At 42.1% G+C, this 18,737-nt stretch overlaps 1 protein-coding gene across 1 annotated transcript; it reads right to left on the reverse strand.

Annotated features, from left to right (window-relative positions):
- Positions 1-7,494: 7,494 nt before the first annotated feature.
- Positions 7,495-10,464, reverse strand: LOC115178001 (uncharacterized). The gene is made up of 6 exons (XM_029739012.1): positions 10,192-10,464; positions 9,452-10,006; positions 8,801-9,062; positions 8,323-8,491; positions 8,019-8,124; positions 7,495-7,867 (listed from the first exon to the last, which is right to left on the reverse strand). Exons 1-6 carry the CDS (start codon positions 10,330-10,332, stop codon positions 7,628-7,630), a joined length of 1,473 nt encoding a protein of 490 aa, XP_029594872.1. The 5' UTR covers positions 10,333-10,464; the 3' UTR covers positions 7,495-7,627.
- Between the last annotated feature and the right edge of the window lie 8,273 nt (positions 10,465-18,737).

Here is an 18,737-nt window from a genome sequence, read left to right on the forward strand (position 1 = left end):
AGAAAACATTGGTAAAATATTATATTGTCATTCAAAGAATTATAGATTTACATCTCTTGAACGCAATGGACTTGCCAGATTTAAAATTAACCTTACTGGGAAATCACACTTAGCAATAATCTGAGCACTGCGCCCAGAAAAATACGCATTGCGATACAGACTAACCGCCATGTTGGAGAGATCTAAAATCGAAAATACTATGTAAATAATCCATTACCTTTGATTCTCTTCATCAGATGTCACTTCCAAAGAATCCCAGGTCCATAACGAATGTAGTTTTGTTCAAAAAAGCTCATCATTTATGTCCAAAAACCTCCGTGTTGTTAGCACATGATCTAAGCCAGCCGGACTTCACTTCACTTCACGAACGGAAAAAATATATTTACGTTCGTTCAAACATGTCAAACGTTGTATCGCATAAATCATTAGGGCCTTTTTTAACCAGAACATGAATAAAAATTCAAGGCGGACCATTGGGTTCTCTTTTAAAACGTTTCGGAATGAGAGTACCCACCATCAACTCGCACGCAAGGTGTCTAATGGGCCATCACAGTTCCAAGGCTCTTATTCGGTCAGATCTCACTGTAGAAGACTCAAAACACTTTGTAAAGGCTGGGGACATCTTGTGGAAGCAATAGGAAGTGCCAAAACATTCCTCACCCCCTTTGTTTTTCAATGGTATAGGCTTAAAGTCAATTCAACACATCAGGTATCCACTTCCTGTCAGAATCTGTCTCAGGGTTTTGCCTGCCAAATGAGTTCTGTTATACTCACAGACACCATTCAAACAGTTTTTGAAACTTTAGGGTGTTTTCTATTCATATATAATAAGTATATGCATATTGTAGTTACTGGGTAGGATTAGTAACCAGATTAAATCGGGTACATTTTTTTATCCAGCCGTGAAAATACTGCCCCCTATACCCTAACAGGTTAAATTGATTGACTTTGTAGTTGGTAGTATTTGATATATAACTATACATTAAAATGTTTATATTTTACGCTATAAAGATACTTAAAATATTTTTATTTTTTTATTTCACCTTTATTTAACCAGGTAGGCAAGTTGAGAACAAGTTCTCATTTACAATTGCGACCTGGCCAAGATAAAGCAAAGCAGTTCGACAACATACAACAACACAGAGTTACACATGGAGTAAAACAACATACAATCAATAATGCAGTAGAAAAAAATAAGACTATATACAATGTGAGCAAATGATGTGAGATAAGGGAGGTAAAGGCAAAAAATGCCATGGTGGCAAAGTAAATAAAGTACAGCAAGAAAAAACACTGGAATGGTAGATTTGTAGTTTGAAGAAAGTTCAAAGTTAAAATATAAATAATATGGTGCAAAGGAGCAAAATAAATAAAATAAATAAATACAGTAGGGGAAGAGGTAGTAGTTTGGGCTAAATTATAGATGGGCTATGTACAGGTGCAGTGATCTGTGAGCTGCTCTGACAGCTGGTGCTTAAAGCTAGTGAGGGAGATAAGTGTTTCCAGTTTCAGAGATTTTTGTAGTTCGTTCCAGTCATTGGCAGCAGAGAACTGGAAGGAGAGACGACCAAAGGAGGAGTTGGCTTTAGGGGTGACCAGAGAGATATACCTGCTGGAGCGTGTGCTACAGGTGGGTGCTGCTATGGTGACCAGTGAGCGGAGATAAGGGGGGACTTTACCTAGCAGGGTCTTGTAGATGACCTGGAGCCAATGTGTTTGGCGACGATTATGAAGCGAAGGCCAGCCAACGAGAGCATACAGGTCGCAGTGGTGGGTAGTATATGGGGCTTTGGTGACAAAACGGATGGCACTGTGATAGACTGCATCCAGCTTGTTGAGTAGGGTATTGGAGGCTGTTTTGTAAATGACATCGCCGAAGTCGAGGATTGGTAGGATGGTCAGTTTTACGAGGGTATGTTTGGCATTATGAGTGAAGGATGCTTTGTTGCGAAATAGGAAGCCAATTCTAGATTTCACTTTGGATTGGAGATGATTGATGTGAGTCTGGAAGGAGAGTTTACAGTCTAACCAGACACCTAGGTATTTGTAGTTGTCCACAAATTCTAAGTTAGAACCGTCCAGAGAAGTTATGCTGGACGGGCGGGCAGGTGCAGGCAGCGATCGGTTGAAGAGCATGCATTTAGTTTTACTTGTGTTTAGGAGCAGTTGGAGACCACGGAAGGAGAGTTGAATGGCATTGAAGCTCGTCTGGAGGGTTGTTAACACAGTGTCCAAAGAAGGGCCAGAAGTATACAGAATGGTGTCGTCTGCGTAGAGGTGGATCAGAGATTCACCAGCAGCAAGAGCGACATCATTTATGTATACAGAGAAAAGAGTTGGCCCAAGAATTGAACCCTGTGGTACCCCCATAGAGACTGCCAAAGGTCCAGACAGTAGGCCCTCCGATTTGACACACTGAACTCTGTCAGAGAAGTAGTTGGTGAACCAGGCGAGGCAATCGTTTGAGAAACCAAGGCTACTGAGTCTGCCGATGAGGATGTGGTGATTAACAGAGTCAAAAGCTTTGGCCAGGTCAATGAATACGGCAGCACAGTATTGTTTCTTATCGATGGCGGTTACGATGTCGTTTAGGACCTTGAGCGTGGCTGAGGTGCACCCATGACCAGCTCTGAAACCAGATTGCATAGCGGAGAGGGTGCGGTGGGATTCGAAATAGTCGGTAATCTATTTGTTGACTTGGCTTTCGAAGACCTTAGAAAGGCAGGGTAGGATGGATATAGGTCTGTAGCAATTTGGGTCAAGAGTGTCACCTCCTTTGAAGAGGGGGATGACAGCAGCTGCTTTCCAATCTATGGGAATCTCAGACGACACGTAAGAGAGGTTGAACAGGCTAGTAATAGGGGTTGCAATAATTTCGGCAGATAATTTTGCAAGCAAGCATTAGGCAATGAGTTGACATTGACTTGCAAGAATTGGACTGAGAGTGGAAAGGTATTTAACATTATGAAATCATATACAAGGCATTAACAAACATTACAATGCAATACCTTATGCATGATCAGAGAGGGAGAGAGAGAGAGAAGTCATAGCCTGAAAGGCCATGCCCCAAGAGTCGCTGGGGTGGAGAGAGAGAGAGTGTATCTCACTAGCGCAGGTCAGGAACAAAGAAAAAGAGAGAGACAATGAATCTAAGACTCTTAAAAGCCTCTGAGTTGTTAAAATAAAACAATGTGAGTTGTTAACCAATATGCTACTATAAAAGTGAACTTCCAATCAGATATCAGACCTACAGATGTAAACACAACTGAAACTCTGCTACCCAGAGTGGTAATGAGGGGGTTGGCGAGATAATTGAAATTATAAACCGGGTGGTTCGACCCCTGAATGCTGATTGGCTGAAAGCTGTGACGTATAACCTACCATTTCGTTTAGAAATATTGAAACCAAGCCATATTTAAGTAAACAACAGGAAAAGGTGACTGTAAGAAGCACTCATAATTTCAAATAGGCTACATGTCGTATTAAACAGCCTATAAACACTCTAAATAGGTCAGGAGTCAGACATGTAGCCTAATACGAAATGTATTTGTAGTAGAGTTGAAATGGTTATTCCATCAAACTTCAAATTATTAGAATAGTACACAACGCAGAACAGAATAACCAGGTTGAGGGCCAAAGCCCGCGAACAAGAATATTCCAAGTTCAGACAGAAGGGGGGAGTCAGATCGCTTTGATCGCCAGGAACTTTACTTTTGGTGTCCATTTTTAATTGTTGCGCTACTGGTGCTGCCTGTTGATGTTAGGTGGGCAGTTACAGTAGATGAATGATGTTAACATCTTCGGGTTTTGTTTCATTAAATATATTTTATTTCATCTGGGTGCTTGCGTCACCTACTAACACCCTGGTACTACCCGTAGCTGCCGTTCTCCTCAGTCCGAGAAAACACTGAGAAAGGTGTGTCTTGCAGATTACTCCTTTGTAGAAGTCCATATCGTGAAATAAATAAAACATCCCAAGGTTAATGCTGTAGATATTGTTGTTATAAGGGAATGTGAGACTATAGAAACAGGTAACTTTCAGAGTTTTATTGTTGTTATTAATATAGTTTACAGAGTGCTAAAAGTGCTGCTGTTGCTAGCTATCATGCCTTTCTGTGAAGCTAACAGTACGGGCGTTGCATTATGGGAGATGTAGTTTGGTCCTCTAAGGTATGAATGGGATAGAGGCGATTTCACGTTGTAACTTGTTTGTGCTGCAGTGTTTTTTGTAAATGAGTTGTTGTATTTTGGTACTGTCAACACTATGGCGCACGCGCGCAGGCAGTTTGGGTTCCGTGTAAGCTCAGCATTTAAACAGCATTTTGTTGTATTAAATCGTTATAGTCTATCAATTGCACATACATGCTGATTGACTTACTTAGAATGAAATACAAATTAAATAAAAATGCGTCATTAGGCTCAGTCTACAGTGCCTTTGAATTCATTTTTAGAAACATGAGTTTGGCCAGAGTCTGTAGCTTCAGGCTCATGTGATTGTGCCTGGAGAGCAGGCCAGCCGCAGAGAATACGCTCTCAGCTCTTGCAGAGCCACTTGGGATGCTAAACACCGTTTGGGCCACTAATGCCCGGCTGGGCAGGGATGCGTAGTTATTTTTATTTTGTTCTGTAGGTAGGCCTAAAGGATTTTAGGTCAAATATCCCTATCAAAACAGAACGCTCCTTGAAAGAGGTAATAGAGTTAGTTAACATGCCATCAATGATGGCCTATTGTGTAGATAATAGAAGGAAAATTAACTGAACTTTTTAGAGATAATTTTTTGTTTATAAATAATGCGCTAAAATGACACCTACCTAGCTAACCACCTCGTTCCTTTCTGTTAGCATGTACACGTAGTAAGTACATGCTTTCGGGATACCTGTCTTTTCATTCTTTAGTTGTGGACACTACATAACCGCACTCCCTCTCTTGCTCTTGGTCCTCCTCATCTTTGTAAGTCTCCTTGATTTTTCACCTGTGTGTTTTATCAGCTTCTTTATGAAGATATTTAGAATATTAGATGACAGTAGCTAAAGCAAGGTGCTATAGCAGCACACAAGTAAACTACAAATGCATGCTGGGCCGGGCATGCCCTGAGCTTGTAAAATGAGTGCTACTGGAGCACTACTGGAGCGAAATTGAAGGGGGCGAGAAAGTCGAAGCTCCAGCCTCTGGGAAACTTGCTCCACGATCCAGTCAAATAGGGCAAGCTCCACTCCTCACTCCGCTCACATACTTTGGCATGGCCACACCCTAGGTGGGACTGACTTTGCAGCTATCTGCATCTCAGTAAGACATGTCGCGTTGGAGCCTATTTGTGCTCTGTTCTAACCAATCTCGCTGCGCATCATGTAGAAATGACCTTGTCTGATCATGCTCTTTTTCATATGCTTGAAGTTCTGCTTCCAATTGCTCTATGCTGCGCTCTGATTTCCTCTGGGAAGTTCATCAGTAGTTCAGTAGTTTGCTGTGTTGCTATTAGTTTTTCCCGAGTAAAAGCACAGCAAGCTTTAGAATTAACATTCTCTCGTATTTTTTCTTATGCATGTCAATACACTGAGTATACAAAACATTAAGAACGTATTCTCTTTCCATGACAGACTGACCAGGTGAATCTAATTATTTATGTCACTTGTTAAATCCACTTCAATCAGTATAAATGAAGGGGAGGTGACAGGTTAAATAAGGATTTTAAAGTTTTGAGACAATGTAATATTGCCTGTGTGTAGCTGGTGTAGAGGAGTCAGGCGCAGGACAGCAGATATGAGTAATAAACATAATTTACTCAAATATTCACAAATACAACGCAATAATTCGAGGCCACAATAACGGACCGTATTACAAACAAACAATCACTCACAAACAAACATGGAGGAACAGAGGGTTAAATAATGAACAAGTAATTGGGGGAATGAAATCAGGTGTGTAAGACAAGGACAAAACAAATGGAAAATGAAAAGTAGATCGGCGATGGCTAGAAGGTCGGTGACGTAGACCGCCGAACGCCGCCCGAACAAGGAGAGGGACCGACCTCGGCGGAAGTCGTGACAGACAATATGGACATGGATTGTGTATGTGTGCCATTCAGAGGGTGAATGGGCAAGACAATATTTAAGTGCCTTTGAACGGGGGACTAGGGTCATTATGTTATATCCGGTGTAATTCTCCTGTCTTATCTGGTGTCCTGTGTGATCATATATATGCTCCCTCTAATTCTCCTATCTTTCTCGCTCTCCCCTCTCGGAGGACCTGAGCCCTAGGTCCATGCCTCAGGACTATCTGGCCTGACGACTCCTGGCTGTCCCCGTCCCTAGTCCACCTGGTCGTGCTGCTGACCCTGTTTCTGCTGTTCTGCCTGCGGCCATAGAACCCTGACGTGTTCACCAGACCCCCCCGCCCCCCCTATGTTAAGTATACTCAGTGCATATTGCCAGCACTAAAGAATTTCAACCCTATTCGAATCAAATGTGAGAACATTCTTGCCTTTTTTGATCAAATCATTAATACGAGTCGATTTCCATAACTCAAAAATATAGATTGCTTGCATATTCGCCTTCACATAGGCCACGTGTTCATTATATATGATAATTTTATTTGTAAACAAATAAAATGATCATATATAATGAACATGTGGCAAGTCAGTTAAGAACAAACTCTTATTTTCAATGACGGCCTAGGAACAGTGGGTTAACTGCCTTGTTCAGGGGCAGAACGACAGATTTTTACCTTGTCAGCTCGGGGATTCAATCTTGTAACCTTTTGGTTACAAGTCCAACGCGCTAACCACTAGGCTACCTGCTGCCCCAATAGAATAATAGAATAGAATAAACTCAAATTTAGTCCAAAGTATCTGTAAGATATATCACATCGGGGTCACCATTTACTGTAGTGTCGAATTACAGGAAATTAACTTTAATATGCACATGTTTCTCTCCGCCGTCAAGAGGGGTGCCATAATTTTTGGGGGCCCGCTTGGTGTGGGGGCCTCCCAACCAAACCTCCCCAAGAGGCTAAAGAGGCTAGAGCCGGCCCTGCTCTGGAGCATCACTTTCATATAAAGTGTTAACAAATGTTCTTGTGTAGAGATGACATACATCCACTGCTAATTAGGTCCGGGACGATACCAGTATCCAAAATACAAAGCGGATTTATACAGCAGGTTTTTAAAGGACCAAAGAGTGAGATCTGCTTTGTGTTTTCATTTTTGCCATTGAAAATATATTGCGATACTGGCATTGTCCCGGCCCTAATACTTGCCTTCATTGCACATTTAGACTTGCCATTTGTACTTGCCATTTGCCTTCATTGCACATTTATACATCCCACTTAATAACATACATTGTACTTAATTGTTTTACTTGTACATTTTTTGCACTCTTTTATTTGCACTTCTGGTCAGATGCTAACTGCATTTCGTTGTACTGTACTTGTACTATGACAGTAAAGTTGAATCTAATCTAATGTGTGGTATACCTAAGCGAGCAGCGACCATTTTGCACCAGAAAGTTCAGGTCTGTTTGGAGTGAATCCTAACTTCCACTCGAGTCAAACTTTCAATGTGAGACAAAGTGAACATTTGTGAAGTCCGGATCTACCCCTTAGTGAGTGTTAATTGACCCCTCTCCCTCTTTACCTCAGCCCACCGACCAGCAGGGCATTCATGACACGGGTAGGGGTGCAGCTCTGCACCATGTGACCCAGGGCACAGTTGGCGCCCTGCCGGATGAAGGTGTTGGCCTCGCTGGCTTTGTGCAGCAGCACGCGTGCCGTCCCCTCCACCTCACTGTCCATGGCCCTCTGGAGGTGGACGTACATGTCACCCAGTGTGGCCATGGCAGCACAGGACACTGCAGAGCGCAGGTTCTTCACCTGAATCATAATAACATGCACAGGACCAGCTATTAATGTTGAGCAGTACAACCCACGAACATCAGAAACGTGACACAATAATTTGACTTGTTCTCCAAATGTAGCAGATTGGTGCAGATGAATGAATAGGGCAGTGAATGAATACAGCTACCTCATTTATAATGGCAAGGCAGATATCATGGAGTTTAGGCATCAGTATGTCCATGTGGTTCTGAGCCATCACACGGACAGAGGTCAAGCCCTCGATCTTCTTCTCCCTGCAATTCAGTGAAAGAAACGTAAGCAATTTCCACAACATTTTCCAAAAACATTATAATGATGTTCATCAATTAGGACTCTGGTCTCTTAATTTCAGAAGTTTCTACGCTCTGTAGCTCAAATCTACATTTCCAAGGACACTACACTGTGCTTCCTTTAGCCTAGCTCCATTGGTCTTGTCTACAGTGAATGCTCACCAGTCATCAGAGGCAGAGTGGAGCAGCTTGAAGGTCTTAGTCAGGGCCTGCTCTGGGTTGGACAGGGGCTGCAATCTGGCCTGGTCCTGACTTTTCTTTATTTGGCCCTTTGGCTCACTGGCTGCCTTCTTGTCTATGGGTTGACAGCAGACATCTATCTCTCTGTGAACTGTATGTATGTATTTATGCATTTACTCATTTCCATATCTGTTTGTAGCTTTTAACACTAGAACATCTTAGTTCATTATGATATCATTTTCAATTTAGCACACATTTTTGGTGCTCAACCTGCTCAGAAGCAGGGTCTAATTCGCCTTGAGCAAAGGTTATCTCACTGTGCAACAGGCAAAGCAAGTATGGAAAAATGTCTTAGCCCTGGGCTAAAGCCATTTGTGTCCCTTCCCTTCCTACTATGAGTCTACCTAGCTTCATCTCCCTGTCTAATTTAAATTAGCGTGAGTACATGAGAGGGACTGACCTGAGCCGGTGTCAGCCTTTTGCAGGCTAAGGAACCTTGTAGGCCGAGGCAGTTTGCTCCTGGGCTTGGTAGGAGGGGGAGCAGGCCTGGGTGGGCTGTCACGTGACTTTACCGGGGTCCCAACAGCCAAGTAGTCACGGAGCTCCGCAGGGGTGTTCATGTCCACTGAGCTCAGGCTTCCCAAGGAGCTGGTGGCTATTTCCCCCATGGACATGGCCGAGCCCAAACTTCTCCTGCCCATGGCCTTCACCTCATGTACCACCTTTGGCGTAGACCAGAAAAGATTGCTCCCATCATAGAAATGCATATAGAACTAGTATATACATAAACTAATACACAGAGATCCTGTATTCTAGGATCTATTCTATCATGCCGTCAAAGAGAGTATCCTTTCTAACCTGTACCCCCGCACACTGTACCCCCTCAACTAACCTGTACCCCCGCACACTGACTCGGTACCGATGCCCCCTGTATATAGCCTCGTTATTGTTATGTCATTGTGTTACTTTTATTATTATTATTGTTTACATTAGTTTATTTGTTAAATATTTTCCTAACTCTTCTTGAACTGCACTGTTGGTTTCACAGTAAAGTCTACACTTGTGTTTTCACAAATTTTCACATTTACAATAAATTCAAAGTCCATCCTACCTTCCAGGCCTCCTCCTTCAGGTGAGCCTCGATGTCCCTCACCTCCTCCATCAGGTCAATGGGTCCGTTGTTGTCAGCACAGCCCTGGTCCAACTGGACTTTCAGGGCTTTGACTCCCCGCCTGCCCTTCTTCTTCTTCTTGCCCCTCTTGGAGGGAGCTCCAGTGGGAGGGACGGGAACAGGCCGCACGCTACTGCTGCTGAATGACTTATTCACCTGGATGGACTCCAGAGAGTGAGATCCGGGTCGAACTTGGGCTCCGTCCACCCCCACCACGTTCTTCAGTGGGGCCAGAGCTATGTGTTCAAGCCTTCGTGGCAAAGGCCTCGGTGGAGCTTTCGGCCGCGGAATGCACTGAATAGAGGGGACGAAGTGGTGCGCGAAGGTGCTGCCAACCCCGATGAGAGCAGTCCGGACATAATTCTCATGGATAGCACTTATCTTTCTTTGCTTTGCTTCCATGGCCTCTCTCTCAGCTCTCTGCATCTGCAGAAGTCTGGCATCACTGATGAAGCCCCGATGGCCCTCTGGGATTGGGTAGCTCTCCTGATAGCCCTGGATCACAATGGTACAGTATGAAATGAATAGCAGAAGGGAAGTAGTCAAAATAGTTTCTACAGTGTGTCATATAAAGCTTTTAAGCTAAAGATGTTATGGATGTAGGCCTACTGTCTGTCTATGAAACCACAAAATAAACAGTGATATTTTTGAAAAACGTTTGAAATACTGATGAGCCTTACAAAACTTGAAAACTTGTCCTGGTCATCCTGTTGGTTTAAAGCCATGTTTTGCTTCCTCAAGTTTTCGATGACGCTCTTCATCTGAGAGTTCTCCTTCTGGAGTTTGTCAAACTCACTTGATTTTCTTCCTCGATAAGCCATTGATGATAAATATTAACACTCAAAATAACAACTTAACCTATCTCTGTGAGAGAACTATCATGAAATGAGTTGAAATGAAATTTTGCTTGTCAGATGGAACCAGCAATGATATCATGGCCAGGATTCCGTTACATTGTGATGTCATAATGGGGTCTGTTGACAGCGCTGAGCACATCAGCACATGGTGAACATTCATGAAAGCTTTTTGATTCCCATATAAAATCATAAATGTATGATGAATTTGTAAATACCATATATATATATATATAAACTCAGCAAAAAAGAAACGTCTCTTTTTTAGGACCCTGTCTTCCACAGATAATTTGTAAAAATCCAACTTACTTCACAGATCTTCATTGTAAAGGGTTTAAACACTGTTTCCCATGCTTGTTCAATGAACCATAAACAATTATTGAACATGCACCTGTGGAACAGTCATTAAGACACTAACAGCTTACAGACGGTAGGCAATTAAGGTCACAGTTATGAAAACTTAGGACACCAAACAGGCCTTTCTACTGACTCTGAAAAACACCAAAAGAAAGATGCCCAGGGTCCCTGCTCATCTGCGTGAACGTGCCTTAGGCATGCTGCACAGCGCAACAGGGAGACAGGACGGACAGCTGATCATCCTCGCAGTGGCAGACCACGTGTAACAACACCTGCACAGGATCGGTACATGCAAACATCACACCTGCGGGACAGGTACAGGATGGCAACAACAACTGCCCGAGTTACACCAGGAACGCACAATCCCTCTATCAGTGCTCAGACTGTCCGCAATAGGCTGTGAGAGGCTGGACTGAGGGCTTGTAGGCCTGTTGTAAGGCAGGTCCTCACCAGACATCACCGGCAACAGTGTCGCCTATGGGAACAAACCCACCGTCGCTGGACCAGTCAGGACTGCCAAAAAGTGCTCTTCATTGACGAGTCGTGATTTTGTCTCACCAGGGGTGATGGTCAGATTCACGTTTATCGTCGAAGGAATGAGCGTTACACCGAGGCCTGTACTCTGGAGCGGGATCAATTTGGAGGTGGACGGTCCGTCGTGGTCTGGGGCGGTGTGTCACAGCATCATATAACTGAGCTTGTTGTCATTGCAGGCAGTCTCAACGCTGTGTATTACAGGGAAGACATCCTCCTCCCTCATGTGGTACACTTCCTGCAGGCTCATCCTGACATGACCCTCCAGCGTGACAATGCCACCAGCCATACTGCTCGTTCTGTGCATTATTGCCTACAAGACAGGAATATCAGTGGTCTGCCATGGTTAGCAAAGAGCCCGGATCTCAATCCCATTGAGCACGTCTGGGACCTGTTGGATCGGAGGGTGAGAGCTAGGGCCATTCCCCCCAGAAATGTCTGGGAACTTGCAGGTGCCTTGGTGGAAGAGTGGGGTAACATCTCACAGCAAGAACTGGCAAATCTGGTGCAGTCCATGAGGAGGAGATGCACTGCAGTACTTCATGCAGTTGGTGGCCACACCAGATACAGACTGTTACTTTTGATTTTGACCCCCCCTTTGTTCAGGGACACATTATTCCATTTCTGTTGGTCACATTTCTGTGGAACTGGTTCAGTTTATGTCTCAGTTGTTGAACTTGTTATGTTCATACAAATATTTACACGTTAAGTTTGCTGAAAATAAACGCAGTTGACAATGACAGGACGTTTCTTTTTTTGCTGAGTTTATATATGATATGATTATATATGATATGATATATATATATATATATATATATATATATATATATATATATATATATATATATATATATATATATATATATATACACCGTATAAAGCTGAAGTCGGAAGTTCACATACACCGTAGCCAAATACATTTAATCTCAGTTTTTCACAATTCCTGAAATTTAATCCTAGTACAAATCCCCTGTCTTAGGTTAGTTAGGATCACCACTTTATTTTAAGAATGTGAAATGTCAGAATAATAGTAGAGAGATTGATTTATTTCAGCTTGTATTTCTTTCATCACATTCCCAATGGGTCAGAAGTGTACATACACTCAATTAGTATTTGGTAGCATTGCCTTTAAATTGTTTAACTTGGGTCAAACGTTTCGGGTAGCCTTCCACAAGTTTCCCACAATTAGTTTGGTGAATTTTGGCCAATTCCTCCTGACAGAGCTGGTGTAACTGAGTCAGGTTAGTAGGCCTCGTTGCTCGCTCACGCTTCTGCCCTATAGGATTGAGATCAGGGCTTTGCGATGGCCATTCCAACACCTTGACTTTGTTGCCCTTAAACCATTTTGTGTGTGTGTTTTGGAGTGTCAGTGTAGTATGTGTAAGTGTATGGTTAGAGTCCAGTGAGTGTATATCGAGCCTATGGAAGAGAGTCAGTGCAGAAAATAATAACAAATATGAATAAAATAAGGGGGTCAATTGCAAATAGTCCGGGTAACCATTTGATTAACTGTTCAGCAGTGCTATGGCTTAAGGGTAGAAGCTGTTAAGGAGCCTTTTGGCACTCCGGGACCGCTTGCTGTGCAGTAGCAGAGAAAACAGTCTATGACTTGGGTGGCTGGAGCCTTCGACAATTTTTAGGGCCTTCCTCTGACACTGCCTGGTATAGAGCTTGAAGAATATTGAAACGAATAATAGGCAAATGTTGCACAATCCAGGTGTGGAAAGCTCTTAGAAACTTTACCCAGAAAGACTCACAGCTGTAATCGCTGCCAAAGGTGTTTGTACAAAGTATTGACTCAAGGGTGTGAATACTTATGTAAATTAGATATTTCTATATTAAATGTTCAATACATTTTCAAACATTTCTTAATATATGTTTTCACTTTTTCATTATGGTGTACTGTGTGTAGCTGGGTGAGAGAAAAACATATATTTAATCCATTTTGAATTCAGGCTGTAACACAACGAAATGTGGAATAAGTCAAGGTGTATGAATACTTTCTGAAGGCACTATAGACAAGGATGGGGGCTTGGGGTTTTGATGGGAAAGGTCTAGACTTTACAGGGAAAGACCATGGTTAGCAGGGTTGGCCTTCATTCCATTTCAACTCAATTAACTCTGAAAATTAAGTCAAATGCAGTTCATGAGTTCACTCAGTTCAGGAAACAACAATATCATTGAATTGGATTTTCTACGTTTTCAAATGTCCAATTGCTACATTTGCTGAGCTGAGCCAGACTGGAATGGAATCAGAGTTTTGCAGGCAGATCACACGTGATACAAGTCAGTATTCGACATCCATCCATGGCTGAGGATGTCAGGATATGACATGGAAACCGGCCACCAGGGGCAACAGTGAGCGCTGTTACCTTTAAAGATATCCATAAAAAGTGTTGTTTAAAGTTTGCCACTAGCCACTTGGGAGACACACCAAACATGTGGAAGAAGGTGCTCTGGTCAGATGAAACCAAAATCGAACTTTTTGGCAACAATGCAAAACGTTATGTTTGGCGTAAAAGCAACACAGCTCATCACCCTGAACACATCATCCCCACTGTCAAACATGGTGGTGGCAGCATCATGGTTTGGGCCTGCTTTTCTTCAGCAGGGGCAGGGAAGATGGTTAAAATTGATGGGAAGATGGATGGAGCCAAATACAGGACCATTCTGGAAGAAAACCTGATGGAGTCTGCAAAAGACCTGAGACTGGGACGGAGATTTGTCTTCCAACAAGACAATGATCCAAAACATAAAGCAAAATCTACAATGGAATGGTTCACAAATAAACATATCCAGGTGTTAGAATGGCCAAGTCAAAGTCCAGACCTGAATCCAATCGAGAATCTGTGGAAAGAACTGAAAACTGCTGTTCACAAACGCTCTCCATCCAACCTCACTGAGCTCGAGCTGTTTTGCAAGGAGGAATGGGCAAAAATTTCAGTCTCTCGATGTGCAAAACTGATAGAAACATACCCCAAGCGACTTACAGCTGTAATCGCAGCAAAAGGTGGCGCTACAAAGTATTAACTTAAGGGGGCTGAATAATTTTGCACGCCCAATTTTTCAGTTTTTTATTTGTTAAAAAAGTTTGAAATATCCAATAAATTTCGTTCCACTTCATGATTGTGTCCCACTTGTTGTTGATTCTTCACAAAAAATTACAGTTTTATATCTTTATGTTTGAAGCCTGAAATGTGGCAAAAGGTCGAAAAGTTCAAGGGGGCCGAAAACTTTCGCAAGGCACTGTACATACTATACGAAAGGTAACATATCATACTAACTGGGGTGTCTCGGATTTACATACAGAACACATACTGACTTGCCTAGTTAAATAAAGGTTAATTAAAATATATATATATAATAATACAAAATGCTCTGAGACCAGGTTGGTCTGCTCCCAGAACAAAATCTAGTAGATGGCCAGCATGCATGCACAATTTGGTTTTGGTTTCTGAGACTACTGAGCTATACATGTGTTGCGCGTTTCATCACAATATTGTTTTGAACGTTCGTTTTAGGACTGCCAGGACAGCCAGCTGAACATTTACTCAATACATCCTCAATAGGCACTGATGAAGATTTGGTCTAAAGTGCATTACTGTGGCTTAAAAACACGATGCAATATCTAAAGAAGGCAACGTATTAGTAGCAAAACCTTGTGTCTTCATTTTGAGGTCTCCAGATTGCAACTAAAGTCAGTGTAACGTTAGCTTGCTAGCTAAGAGATTGAGTGGAGACCACCACATTTTTTTCTTACAAACTTTGCTAGCTAATGACAACATTGCCATCTGTCTAAAGTAAATTCGATGACATGATGATAATGGCAGTCGTTTCCTACTAAATATTTGCCTACTTTAGCAACGTCATCGTATTTCGAAGCCACTATAGTGTATTTTAGGCGAAACGGTCATAGCTCCCATTCAAAGTCATTTACTTTTGGACATCAATGTGGCTGTAGAACGTTGATAACAATGCCAACGACTCGACCACGTGATGGAGTGGCGACCCATGAAAATGTAAGCTCCAATTCAGATACCTACTGACTTTGTCTCTACAAATGTGATTAAGTTGCTTGTCTCACGCAACATACATTACAGATTACATTTACGGAACGTCTCTCTCTCAGGCACAGACCTATCAGGAAATGTTATCTTCTATGGGAAGGGTTTTGTACGATTAGACCGAAGAGACACATCGAGTCTTCAACTGTCTGCCTGCCTGACTTACTTAACCGACCTTACTCTATGGACCTCTCCCTTCTTTGGACCACTCTCTTCTTGCTCAACACCGACATCTGAAGCTATCACGAGATATCAGGCGCTTACAGTATTAGGCACTTCCAGGTTCTGAGAAAAACACCAGGCAGCTATAAAGTGTATCTTAACAACTCCACAAGGCTGCAGGGCCAGATGGATTATCAGGGGCAGGCCTTTGGTTTTATAAGTGGCGGGAGGTCTGGGGGTCCTCCCTACGTTTTTTTGGGGAATCTAAAGCTAATTTCTACACAATCTAACCCTGTCGGGGTCATTTTGTGGTAACTTTTATTGTAAATAAGAATAGAATATTAGTACCCCTGGTTGGGAACCACTGGGCTATACTGTATGTAACCCTCTCACCAGGCTCGAATATGATTCTCACAATATTAACTTATGTAGAGTATCTCCACAGCATGGGATGTTAGGTGAGAAGGACATCTCCAATAAGAATTCCTATTGTAAACTGTCTAGGGTGACGACAGGGTATTAACTTCAGATGAAATGATTATATGTTTCTGATATTGTATCAGGATAGGCTAGCCCATGCATTCAATTTATATTTTTATATATATATATATATATATATATATATTTTTTTATATATATTTAACTTAAACAGTATGACTCCACCAAGGCAACATACATAAGGTCCAATATGTGTATGATTACATTTTCACAGCAAAACATCAAAAAAATAAATACATAAATAAACCCCAATGAGTCATGCACAACCCATGTCCAAATTATTTAAAGCTTGCTTAATAACCCGTTTGCGCTCGTTGGAGCTAAAAATAAAAATAAATAAAAAACGACTAAACACACAAAGTCCAGAAGCACCTCACGTTGTGATTACTCACTACTTGTAGATATTCCTTCAGGGAAGTATGGCAGTTCCTTACAGGTTTCCTCACAAAATCCACAGCAAGCACCGCTACAAGGCAGACAGTACTCCTTAGCCGTAACCGATATACCATGGGAACATGAACTGTTATGCTTTCCCAAGCAATTATCTCTCTGTGTTACACGATGCTAAGCTAACCTCAAGGCTGTCAAAAACCTCCACAATGAGACGGTAGCTTCAGTCTTTACTAAGTTTTAACAAAATTATAACAACTCTCTTATAAAATAAAATCGTTATTTCCCTTCATGTCTTAGTAGGTATGGGTTTTGTTCTAGTTTTGTCGTCTTCTTTTATAATTTTCTTCACCAACGGTCCTAATGTAAAACGACCATCCTCTTCTCAACGTCTCTTTCCCTCTCTTTTTTCCCAAGCTTCCATTAACCAGGTCCACTCTCCCATTGGCCACAGCTTAACAAGCGACCTTATTGGTCAAAACTTAAACTTCAAAGTAAACCCAAATATTCACTTATACATTAAATACATATTTATTCAAAAAGAAATGCATTAACAACATTACAAGTTAGGAGCAATTCAATCACTTTTTAAATATAATACCAATTAATTATAAAAAAATAAACTCAATATTTGTTTTTTACAAGAATAAACTCAATACCTAGTTCCAACAATGGTATTACATGTATCTTGGTTATCTGTAAAATCTATTGGTAGCTAAATCCGGAGAAATTACGGACCATGTAAAAAACTGTTGGTCACTAAATCCGTCTAGAAGGACCAAGTAAAAAATGGGTGTCTGGAATGCCGTCACCCGTCTGAGCAGTCGGCTGTGAATGCCTTCTGTCGTGGACGAATCAGAATTAGTTGGGTAACATAGATAATTAAGATGTTTTATTAGTATAATATGCTTATTTGAGGTACTTGTCATTAGAAAGTGTCCATTGGACTCTGGTGTCTTTTCAGTTGCACGTCTACCTTAGCTGGGGTTCAGACACTTGGGGCCCAGAGAGGGGAGAGGTCAGACTTGTCATCATGGGAATGTGTCTTTACCTATTTCTTAAACCATGTGAAGGGATGCGTGATTAATGGGGAACCAATGACTTGTCTCCACAATGTCTGTGAGCAAGTCACTCCCTCCTTTTCTTCATTGTGGGGAGGATTATGGCAGTAAATGGACCCTTGTATGTCCTCTCTTAGATCTCACACTTATCCTGTGATAATATATGGCCTAGAGGCTCACTCCCCCCAGTGAGCCTGTCCAGGAGTGGGGTCAAGAGGGGGTTTGCTTGAGATGGGAGTATCTAGAGTTGACAATTGATATATGCCATTGGATGAAATAGTTCTGTTCAATACCGTACCAGGGAGAGACGGTTCTAAGGAGACCAGATACTGGGCTATACAATGAATCCTGTTGACATAGCAGTTACTGTCTGATGTGTTTTATTGATATCTGTCATACAAAACTTAACCTTTGTGAACTGTTACTAAGTATCTGTGGTTTGTCAATGTACGTTGAAGGGGCTGTATCGCTGCTATAAAAGATACCTGTAGCCATTCTGTAATCACCTCATTAAATGGTTCATTCGAGAGAATGCATTATTGGGGGTCAAGAACTTTTGCAAAAGTATCTTAATTAAGTATTAAAGATGTAGTTTAACTCGGACTGGTGTGTTTGTAACTCCTCATTTGGTAATGCAGAACCTAGCCACCACACTTCACCAACTATATACTTATAACTGATTGGTTTGGTTCTGTCCCGTTTTCAATGGAAATATGGGCAGGGTCTGTTTATTTATTTTTTGTGGGGACTTCCGGTTAAGCACTTCCAGCCAGAAGTTCGCAGCTAGCTAACTAACTCGCATAACTTCCCAAACATGTATTCATGCAAAACGGACATTTAATGTTCGGTAAGGGGATGCCACAACAACTGGCAGAAACGGAAGCTGTTCATGGAGCAGGACGGTTGACCACCAAACTTTTTTGATTTGCACCCACCTCCTATGGATGAGGAGTCTCTTCGGCTTTGGCTCAAAGCATTGAACTTGAAGAAACCACCAAACCGACCCTATGTGTGTTCCTATCACTTCGTGGACAACAGGCCGACTGAAGACCATCCTTTCCCTGGGAAGTGACTAGCCTAGATGCTCCAGTTAGGCTGGACTGACATTTTTAACAATGCTTTTTTCTGATAAAAAAATGGTCCATTGCATCCGCCGTGGAGCCTAGTTTCACAATATTCCCATATCCCAGCTGTTTGCCGTAGTTTTTAAATAATCACAAAAAAACAGGCCTTATTTTAGGGCATTTTTCACCCTGCCAGCTCCGATTAGTTCTATTGAGCACCGTGGCACCAACTCGCTTTCCGA

Source organism: Salmo trutta, chromosome 38, assembly GCF_901001165.1.
Source record: "Salmo trutta chromosome 38, fSalTru1.1, whole genome shotgun sequence".
Classification (NCBI taxonomy): Eukaryota; Metazoa; Chordata; class Actinopteri; order Salmoniformes; family Salmonidae; genus Salmo; species Salmo trutta.

What these genes read in the sequence shown, in the direction of transcription:
- LOC115178001 (XM_029739012.1), bottom strand. Translation starts at nt 10,332, where the DNA reads ATGGCTTATCGAGGAAGAAAATCAAGTGAGTTTGACAAACTCCAGAAG. An exon ending in CACTCTGCCTCTGATGACTG is followed by an intron (nt 8,125 to 8,322) that starts GTGAGCATTCAC and finishes ACTGAATTGCAG; the next exon opens with GGAGAAGAAGATCGAGGGCT. An exon ending in GCCTTGCCATTATAAATGAG is followed by an intron (nt 7,868 to 8,018) that starts GTAGCTGTATTC and finishes ATTATGATTCAG; the next exon opens with GTGAAGAACCTGCGCTCTGC.